At 46.4% G+C, this 11,217-nt stretch overlaps 1 protein-coding gene across 1 annotated transcript; it reads left to right on the plus strand.

Moving 5' to 3' along the window:
* The first annotated feature begins 6,790 nt into the window (after positions 1-6,790).
* Positions 6,791-7,891, plus strand: LOC103653191 (auxin-induced in root cultures protein 12). Its single transcript, XM_008680152.4, has one exon. It carries the CDS (start codon positions 6,952-6,954, stop codon positions 7,690-7,692), a length of 741 nt encoding a protein of 246 aa, XP_008678374.1. The 5' UTR covers positions 6,791-6,951; the 3' UTR covers positions 7,693-7,891.
* The last annotated feature ends 3,326 nt before the right edge of the window (positions 7,892-11,217 follow it).

Raw genomic sequence — 11,217 nt, forward strand, 5'->3', positions numbered from 1 at the left:
CGTTAGGTCATTCTTTACATAAAACCATTCAGTCATCCAAGCTCTGGGCCACCTCTTCCGAAAGGTTGGCACAGGGCAGCCTGACCCGGAGCGGGCGCCGAAGCTGTAGCACCCAAAGTTGTTGTGGTATTGCTCTTTTCCCCAGGGCTTCGTCTCGTATAATAACTCATGAATATTGCAGAAGCTTTTAGCGTCTGGTTCCAAACCTTGGCTTCTCGCAGCCCAGACAAACACTCCCATTCTTATGATGGCTTCGGGAGTAATTTGATGCAGGAAGATTTGAAACGTTTTCAGTACCTCAATAACAAAGTCGCTCAAGGGGAAACGAAGCCCAGCCTTGAGGAAGCTTCGGAAGATTACAACTTCATCTTCTTCGGGGGTGGGAGAAGTTTTTTCCCCAGCATCAGCTCTCACAATAGATATGTCTCGGAAATATCGCCCCCTCATATTATCAATGTGACTCTGCTTGATGGTCGTTTTTCCGAAAACCGCGTGACTTGGTCGCCACGGTCGATCTTCGGCCTCTTCCCCGCTACTTTCTACATCAAAACTGTCGCTGTCATCAGTGTCTTCGGACAGACCTTCAAGAGTTTCCTTGGTGATTTTCTCTGTATTGGTCTCCGCCATCGCCATAATGAACCCCAGATTCTTCTCCTCCTCAAGACTCAGCTTCGTCTCAGCAGGGATCTTCTTGCCTTCAGACATCTTCGGAAACGCTAAAAAATTGTTCCCGAGGCCGAAGCTTCAAAATCAAAAAGACCAACAAATCTTAGTGCAAGAGCTAAAAATTTTAAGTGGGTCGAAGCAGAAGGCTAGTGTGCGTACCAAATGAGTTCGCGATGTGATCTTATTTATACGTCTAGGGCGGTGAAAATTGAAAGGCCCCGCTTGTCAGTGGATGTTGCTATTCTAGCAAAGGGAAGGTGTTTTTTCGGACCTTCGGCTCAAGGCCTTCGTCCATATCGCAATCTGAATTTATTATTTACAAATTAATATTGCGAGGGGCTACTGTTGGGGGCCTTCGTCCTCCGAAGGTCCTCAAAAACATGATTTGACAATGTTTTCCGAGTGGATTATGTGAACAGGTATTTTCGAATCCAGAATTATGAATATGGAGCACGGCCAGGACGAAGCCTGAACCAGACGAAGGTCGAGTGCAGCCGAAGCTGTGCGCAGGGAAGCTTCGGCGCGATGGCAGAAGGGGGAACCGACTTAAAGATGAAAAGACTTCGGAGGCCTCGACAGATTTCCATAAGCCGTTAACAAATGTAATGGACATGGATGTAATTTTACGTGGGCTGTGTCCCGCGTCTATAAATAGATGAACAGTACTCCCGTACTGTTCACGCTGACTTGGCATTTACTTTTGCGTCACGCTTGTGCTTTTTATCTTCTCTCAGGACCGAAGGTACATTTGTAATCTAAAATCATTTCTATTTTTCCATGTCAATAAAATAGAAATGATTCTATGATGATGCTTATATTATATTTCATGCTTTATATGAATCCTTCGTCATTACTTGTTATGCTCACGAAGGTATGTCTCTTATGACCTTCGTCCGAAGTTCAATATTTCCCGAAGGGACATAATGCTTCGAAGGACGAAGGACTTTAACACTTAACACTTTTTATGTTGCCTTGTTCTTAACTCTTAGCATTTGAGAACAAGTCCCCAACAATATTCATAGTATATGTGATTGCAAAATCAGGTGATGGGTGAAAATAGATTGTTGTCATTACGAGAATTGGATGAATCATCATCAGATGATGATGATCATGTCATACTTTGTGCCGCACAAATCATTCAAAGTTATTCTCAAGTGCGTAGACAGCCAGGAGGCTCTGTTCCTGGTCGTGCATACATATACCGGGATAGAGAAGCGGGGCACGCGAGAATGTACCAAGATTACCTTGCTGAAAATCCAACTTATGGCCCGAACTTGTTTCGACGGAGGTAAGAATCTAGTTGTCATTTGTCTCATTTAAATGTGTCATGTTTAATATTTTGGGTGCATCTTATTATTGGTGCAGGTTCAGGATGAATCGACCACTATTTCTTCGCATACTGAATGATGTGGAACAACATGATGATTACTTCGAGCAGAAGAGAAATGCAGCTCATCAACATGGACTAAGTTGTTTTCAAAAGGTTACTGCAGTTTTCCGTATGCTAACTTATGGAGTAGCAGCTGATGCTATAGATGAGTATGTACGCATTGGAGAAAGTACTACACTGGAAAGTCTACGAAGGTTTGTTAAAGCTGTAATAGATGTTTTTGGAGATGAGTACTTAAGGTCACCCAATGAAAAAGATATTGAACGGTTACTTGCACTTGGTAATGAAAGAGGTTTTCCTGGTATGCTGGGTTCATTAGATTGCATGCATTGGAGGTGGAAGAACTGTCCGTCTTCGTTGCAAGGTCAATTTTCCGGGCATCATCATACACCAACAATAATTTTAGAAGCAGTCGCTTCACAAGATTTATGGATTTGGCATGCTTTTTTTGGTGCCAGATTAATTTTCGGGAGCTCTCAGGAGTTGGAAAACACTAGCTAAATATATTGATAAAATGGGGTAGGATAGAAACTTGATAAATTTATTAAGTTCATTTCGGGAGCTGTTGGAGAGCAGATTTAATACTATTTCTCTAAATTATCAATTTAAGAAGTTCTTTTAGGAACTACTGGAGATGCTCTAAGAGGCTGTATGACGTTTGATTAGGAATAAATTTGCGCCGACGTGGACAACGTAGCGTGCCTCATTTCTTACCGGGTTTGTAATATAGGAATTCCCACCACACGCGACGTGGAAAATGGTTTCGTAGATGTGTACGTATGTAGTGCTATGCAGATGCAGTCGTGGTAACATGGACCATATTTTTTTTTGTTTGGCGAGATTGCGAAGGGCAGCCTTCTTTTACCAGAAGACAAACTGCATGTTGTCTGGCTGTTTGTCATGTACTCATGTGCGTGCGTGCGTGCGTGCAGGAGAAGGTGTTGCCTGCCCTTTCCAGCACGTCCGGCGTGTTGTCTCCATTGCGTGCATCCGATGCCGGTTTCCTTTCCTGGTTAGGCCCGGCCAAACCAACCGAACAATCTCGCTTGCCTGGCAGGCTCATCGCGTGTGGCCGCGCCTCACTGGCACGTTCCGGAGTTTGGCATCGGACGCGGCTCCACCGCCTCCTTTTAAGGAAAAAAGTTTCTGTGTTTATATTATTTTTACGACTAAAATTACGGGGGCAAAAACACCAGGCACAAATGTCACCTGGATTTGGTGATTTCGTCTTGCACGTTCTGCTGCAAATGCTCACTCACTCCTGCTTAGCGTCATTGTGGAGGACGAAGGTGTATCGAAATAAATGCCTCTCTACTTACATCTTGACGACGTCCGATCTTATATATATTACTTCCTCTGTCTCAAAATATAATTTTATTAGCTCTATTGTTTTCATCCATATCTGATTAAATAATAATAAACATAGACATACATATAAACTATATTTATAGGTTATTGAATGAACACATGTTTAATCTAAAATGAATCATCTTTTTAAACGGAGAGAGTATTAGAGAAGTGCATATATTGAATTCTTTTTTGACAGCATTTCACATTCCAGTCCAATTCTTGGATAAAAAAAATCAAAAACTCCTTTCGAACTAGAGTCTGATTACGTTTAATCTAAATTAATTTTAGTTAAAAATAAATAAAAATAAAATCTGAGTCTATTTTGATCCTTAAATTTTATAATAATGTAAAATTTAGTACCATGGTGACTGACATCAGGTGATTTGGGCCCACAACCGCAAGTCTCCGCGATTGTGGCTGTTACAAAATATGTATAACATGTGATCAACCCCTCCCCTGACACTTTTCTCCCAAGGGACACACCCCTTGGGAGACTCTGTATCCACTTGTATATAAGCAAGTAACTCTGCAATAAAGATAACAGTTCTGTCATTTGTCTCTCTCCACTGAGTAGATTACAACACGTTATCAGCACGATGCTCTCCACCGAGCGGTTACCGTTGACAGCAATGTCCATGCACCCGGCGTTTGTCGGACGGAAAGCGATTCGAGGAGAAGTTCGTGGAGACGCTGCTCAGGAGTCCGGCGAATAGAAATACGAAGTACTGCTGCTACCAAGTAGCGTAAAACAAGAGAAGTATGTTGCTTGTCGTATCAAGCATGTTGGTCGCACATGCTACAATATACATCAACGAAGAAAGAAATGAGGGGATTCGGCCTACAGAAAAGAGTACGTACATCACATCGGCCAATCCATTTTTCAGTTTATACGATTCGCCAGGGATACGTCCCATCGGCTGCGACCAGGGCGATGGGGGAGGAGTCCCGCGCGGGCGACCACTCGGAACCGTGCCTGGCGCACGCCATCGCGCTCACCTCGCCATATGACGCGGGTCCGATACAAGCGCCGCTCGGCCACGCTTGCTCGCACGCACGCGCTGGTCCGACCGCCATGGCCGCGCCATCGGAGCCGCCGCCCACGCGCGGGATGGGCCGCCGCACCCCGCGCCGTCAGTGCCGGGGCCGCGCGCCCGCCGAGGCCGGCTGGGGAAGCCGCCTGGAGGACCGCCGTGGCCGGATCCGCGGCACCCGCGCCCGCGCGTCGCTGCTCGGGGCCGTGCCCGCGCCCGCGCCGCCTAGGCCGAGGCCGCCGGGGATGCCGGGGCCGCGTGCCCACGGAACCGCGCCGTCGCCTGCTTGGCCGGGGTTGCGCGCCACCGGGCCGCACCCGCGCCAAGCCACCCGCGTCGAGCCATGGCCTAGGCCGCACCGCCGGAGAGCGCTCGCGTCGCGCCGAGCCGTGCGTCTGTACCGCGCCGGGGCCGCCCGCTGGCGAGTCAGGGACGGGGGGCCTACCCGCGCGCGCTCCTGGAGCTGCGCACCCGCGCGCGCCGCGCCACCGGGGGCAGCCGCGCCACGGGGAGGCACGCCGGGACCAGAGCCGCCAGGGACGGGGTCATAGCCGCCGCTCCACGAGGAGCCGCCGGGGCCGGGCCGCCGTGCCGTGGCTGGGGCCGGCCGTGCCCAGGCTACCCGCGCGCCACCGAGGGCCTGGGCCACTCGCGGCCAGAGGCTCCCTGGCGGCGGCGGCGCTTGCTGCAGGTGGAGGACAGAGGATCGGTTAGGAAAACCCTAACCGCTCACTCTCCTACTATAGGCCACTGATGGGCCGGCCTGTCCACCGGGCCGCTGATGGCAGCCGTCTGGGCCTCATTTGGCTGGCCACTTAGGCTGCCCAGTGTTTCATTTTTTTTCTGCATTTTCAGATAAAAGAACTCTGTGATTGTTCAATTACTGTTTTTATCAGTGCTTATGTGTCTAAATTCGAATATTTAGACTGCTAATGATATATGTAATTATACATACGTCTCTATTTTTCCTCATGCAAAATAATATTGCATTTTTGGGAAAAGCATAGGGTGATGGAGTACTAAGCATTGGCTGCGCTAAATTCTGTATAGAATTTAGTAGCCCAGAGACCGTGCTTTAGGCCGCATTTGAAATGCCTATCACTATGAGGTCTACATCTTTCGAGATGATTACCTATACGTGCTAACCCAAAAAAAAAAGATCACGGACCAAGCAGGCGTCGCGGGCTATGGAGCCAGGCTGGACGCTGCAGTCATGGTGACTGCTAAAAGAATTCTTTTAATTAAGTACTACTTAATTAAATGATGAATTCTTGCAAGATATGATACATATCTTGAACTTGGGATTATTCAACACATGATGGAGATCTAAGCTTTGGCTGCAATAAGTTCTTGGAATTTATTTGCTCTGAGACCAAGCTTTTAGACAGCAAAATGTTATTTGCCCATCAGTAAGAGGTCTACATCATATGGTTATGATGATTACCTATGTGTTATCCCAAGTAGATATGTTGGAGATGTGATGTTGGTTATTCACCTTTATGGTGATTACCATTTTATTTTTGAAATTTTGGTCAAGCACAGGGTAGTGGAGTCCTAAGCATTGGCTGCGGTATGTTCTTTGAATATACCAGCCCAGAGACCATGCTTTCAGGCAGCAAAAGTTTTGCCCACTACTGGGAGATCTACTCCATTGTTTCATTACATGGAGATTATCTATGTTGTGTACACCAATTTTCAAAAATCTTTGGTACACTTTATGTGATACCTGGAATTCTCCAACATATAAAGATATGTTATATTTTGCGGCAAAGTTGCAACAGCAAACGAAAATGGTTATGCCATTTGAAGGATAATTATTTAATAGAGTTTGATGAACTCGCCTAATGGGCTTAATTATCCTTAATGTTCATTGGATATGTTCATTTCATCTTTGCATAATATGGGGATTCACTTCTTTATTTTGGAGGAAGTGAGATGCTCCCTTTCTCTTGTGGTTCTTATGAAAAGAACCAATGTGCTTTTGTGGCTTGATGTGCAAGCCCAAAATGAATAGCAAAGAAAATCATAAGACTTGTGGACTTATGAGTATGTGTCTACATTATGTTGTAGACTAACACTTTGTATTCATATATTTTGCTTGAAAGCAAATATATAAGCACATTAAAAAGGAAAGGGCAATGAGTATGACAAACTCTTTTGTCATTACACTATACGTGGTATAGTGTTGTATGTCTAAGCATCTAATCTTGTATATGAACAGTTCCGTGGTATTTTGTCATTACACTATACGTGGTATAGTGTTGTATACGTGGTATAGTGTTGTAACAGTGGCTACCACACCCAAAAAAAGGTTAAAACAACCACCTCTACGCTACGGTGTCCACAATTTGCCGATTAAGCCCACACCACTTTCCGCTCGCTATAAAAAAAGTTCCGCACACCCCTCAGCAGCTCCAAGAACAGAGCAGTACTGCAGGAGAGCGAGTGAGCTGTCCAAAGCGTCCGGCCAAACCCGCGTGTGTCCACCACTCCTCCTGCACAAGCACCGCCACAATGCGGCCGCACACCCTGGCGCTGCTCCTGCTCCTGCTGGCCACGCCGGCGGCGACGCGTCTGGCATCGGCCGCCTGCGCGGGCGAGAAGTTCCCCGCGGGGCGGGCGTACGCGGCGTGCGAGGACCTCCCGAAGCTGGGCGCGTCGCTGCACTGGACGTACGACGCGGCAAAGAGCTCCCTGTCCGTGGCGTTCGTGGCGGCGCCGGCGGCGGCCGGCGGGTGGGTGGCGTGGGGGCTGAACCCGACGGGCGAGGGCATGGCCGGCGCGCAGGCGCTGGTGGCGCTGGCGGGGTCCGGGTCCGGCTCCGCGGCGCCCACCGTGCGGACGTACAACATCACGGGGTACGTCCCGCTGGGGAACGTCTCGACGCCGCTGGACTTCCCGGCCACCGACCTCGCCGCGGACGCCGCAGCCGGGGGCAGGATCCGGGTGTACGGCACGCTGCAGCTGCGCGAGGGGATGAGGGCCGTGAACCAGGTGTGGCAGGTCGGCGCGTCATCCACCGCCGGCGCCCCCGACAAGCACGCGTTCCAGCCGGACAACCTCGGCGCCAAGAGCAAGCTCGTCCTCGCCGGCAAGTCCCCCGCGGCGGCGTCCCCGTCGCCCGCCCCCGCGCCTCATGCGTCCGGCGGCGGCGCGGCGTCGTCCAAGTCCCCCAACGCCGCCGCGGCCGCGGCCGGCGTGGCCGCGCCGGTAGCCCTCGTGCTCGCGCTGGTGGGATTCTTGGCGACGGTATGATGACGCGTCCACGGTGGCTGGATGGGTGGGCGGTGAGCAGGGGAGGAAGTATTATTGCACTGTTTTCTTTATTTTTGGTTCGTTTTTCAGGTTTGTTTTAGGCTGTGAAATAATAATAAAAACGGTTGGCTGGCTGCACTTGTTGTTGAGCTGCTGTTTGGTAGGAATATACAGTGATTTATTACGGCAGTGGACGTGATGAGCTCTCTCTCTCTCTCTCTGTTTCTGATGAATCTCTGAAAACGGCCTTCTGCTTGCTATTGCAATGAACCAAGCAAAGCACCACGAGAAAAAGAAAAACATGGTGCTCATTATTGATGGAATGAAACTCTAACCTTAGAATATGGTTTGGACAGTGCATTAATAGGCTATATAACTGGGCCAGACCCATTAAGGGTTTGTTCGGTTATTTTCAATCCATATGGATTGAAAGGGATTGATACGGATTGGAGGGGATTTTGACTTATCAGGGATTGAAACCCCCTCAATCCCCCTCAATCCATATGGATTGGGGTAGAACCAAACAAGCCCTAAGGGACAGGTGTCTAACAGGTATCTAACACCTCTACACGCAGAGGCGGATCTCTGTTATGGGCTGCTGGGGCCATGGGCCTACTCGTGACAAAAAATATATTAGTACTCTTCTTAATTATTTCAGCCCATTATTCTATACCGTCCGTACCGTCGTTTGCCCTACCCCTGCTGATCGCGATTAGTTTCCGTCCGCCGGCGACGCCGCCGTAAAGCAAACGACGAAGCTCCAGCCTGCTGCGTCTGGCGTCTGCTGCCTGCCCATCGGCCACTCGGCCAGTGCCCAGCGACCAGCCCTTCAGGTCAGGATCCTGCTTCCTGCTCTGGCTACTTTCCTGCGTGGCTGTGTCTGTGTCTGCTTCCTGTGTCTGGCTACTGCTGCACTAACGCACATCACACCCTTCAGGTTAGGATCAACAGTTTAAGTAAAGTTGGTTTATTTTATTGTCTCTCAATTCTACACTCATTTTATTTATTTATTGTAGTTGTAGAAAATGAAGAGAAGTAGAACAATAGCATCATATTTTACTCAACCGATCACTCCTGTAATACAATCCAGTCAACCTCCTCATGGAATAAATTTGGAACCGGTAGTAGAGATGGTAGAAACTGAAGCTCAACCTAGTAATGTGCAGCAAACTATTCCTGGTGTTGTACCTAATCAGAATGGAGTTATAGCTGATCCTGGCCTTCGAGTTCCAATTGAGGATTTGGATCCAAATATTAGGGATGCTATAAAAAGAGAGCTTATTTTGATGGGTCCATGTCAACCAAAAGGTCATAGTTATCCACAAAGAATAATATGTGGGCGCAATCGACGATTTCAGGAAGATTGGTTTAATAATCATGCATGGTTGGAGTACAATATTGCCAAGGATGCAACCTTTTGTTTTTATTGCTACCTCTTTAAGCAACCAAGAGCTGAAAATTATGGTGTTGATTCCTTCACAAATGTTGGGTTCCGTGGATGGAAGGATGGTCGCAAATTAATTGAGGGACATGATAAAGGTGTTGCTCATAATAATGCTAGAAGGCATTATGAAGATTACAAAAATCAGAGGCAAAGTGTGCCATATGCTATGACATCTGGTGCCAATAAGGTGGACAATGAATATAAAAGTCGTATGATTGTTATACTTGAAGTTATCAGATTTCTTTTGCTTCAGGCTCTTGCATTTCGCGGACATGATGAGTCCTCTTCCTCGAGCAACAAGGGAAATTTTTTAGAGATGATAGAATGGTATAAGAGCAAGGATAAAAATGTTGCACATTTGCTCCGTACTAATCAAATGACTTCACCGTCAATTCAAAAAGACTTGTGCAAAGCTTGTGCTGATTTAACCAGCAAAGCTATTATTGAAGATATTGGAGGTAGAAACTTTTCAGTTCTTGTTGATGAGGCCCGAGATGCATCTATAAAGGAACAAATGGCTGTTATATTGAGGTATGTTAATGCACGAGGTCAAGTTATTGAAAGATTTCTTGGTATTGAAGAGGTTGCTGACACGACATCGTATTCTCTAAAGCAAGCTTTGGATTCTATGCTTGCTTTTCATGGGTTGTCAATATCCAGATTGCGTGGACAAGGGTATGATGGGGCATCAAATATGAGGGGAGAATTTCATGGACTGCAAAGAAGAATATTAGATGAGAATCCATATGCTTTTTACATACATTGTTTTGCCCATCAATTACAACTAGTTGTTGTTTCAGTTGCCAAGTGTTGTTCCTCAGTGTTTGATTTTTTTCAGACATCTACTCTAATTGTGAACACTGTCAATGCATCCTGTAAGCGAAGGGATCAATTGGCCCAACAACACCATGAAAATTTAGTGAACATGTTGGATAGAGGTGAACTTGTTTCCGGGAGAGGGAAAAATCAAGAAACCAACCTTGTGCGACCTGGGGATACTCGATGGGGTTCACATCATAAGACCTTATGTCGTATTCTTCACATGTGGGATGCAGTTCTAGAGGTGTTAGAGATTGTATCCGATGATGCCTCTAGTGGGGAAAAGAAATACACAGCTGCTGGATTGTTAAAACAAATGGAGAGTTTTGAGTTTGTTCTTGTACTGCATCTTATGATCAGACTATTGGGCAAAACTAATGATTTGTCACAGTGTTTGCAAAAGAAGGATCAAAATATTGTTCGTGCTATAGGGTTGATTGGGACAACACTGCAGAAAATGAATGACATACGGGAGAATGGTTGGGACGAGTTATTTGCAGAGGTAGAAAACTTTTGTCTTCTACATCACATCATTGTGCCAAAGATGGATGATACATTAACTGTTCGAGGTCGCTCAAGAGGTCGTGGTGGACAGTTGGTAACATATTTTCATCACTTCAAAAATGAAATCTTTAATGTTGTCCATGACCAAATAATTGTGGAATTAAATAATCGTTTTGCTGAAAGGTCCACTCAACTATTGAGATGCATTGCTTGTTTAGACCCACGGAATTCTTTTGCAAACTTTGATGAAGATAAATTAATAGAACTTGCTCAAATTTATGTTGTTGACTTCACCCAATATGATTGCATTGTCCTTCGCAACCAACTTGAGATGTTTGTTAATGATGCAAGGGCGGATGCAAGTTTTACATGTTGCAATGACCTTGGAGATCTTGCTATAAAGATGGTGCAGACTGATAGACATACAACATTTCCTTTGGTCTATCGTCTTGTTGAGTTGGCTTTGATTTTGCCGGTTGCTACTGCCACAGTTGAAAGAGCTTTCTCAGCGATGAAAATTGTAAAGACTGATTTGAGGAATAAGATGGGGAGTGACTGGCTCAATCATAGGATGGTATGCTATATTGAACGAGACATTTTTTCAAGTATTCCAAATGATAAGATTTTATACCAGTTTCAAGAAATGAAGTCTCGCATGAAAATGTTGCCTAAACAACATCAGGCTACTAGTGTTAATGGTATGTTCAGTTTATTAAATAATTGAAGTTTGACACGGTCTTAAAATTGTTATATATATA

The sequence above is a fragment of the Zea mays genome, chromosome 4 (assembly GCF_902167145.1).
Source record: "Zea mays cultivar B73 chromosome 4, Zm-B73-REFERENCE-NAM-5.0, whole genome shotgun sequence".
NCBI classification, from domain to species: domain Eukaryota; kingdom Viridiplantae; phylum Streptophyta; class Magnoliopsida; order Poales; family Poaceae; genus Zea; species Zea mays.

Excerpts from the sequence above, each read along its gene's own strand:
- LOC103653191 (XM_008680152.4), top strand. The coding sequence starts at position 6,952 with ATGCGGCCGCACACCCTGGCGCTGCTCCTGCTCCTGCTGGCCACGCCG.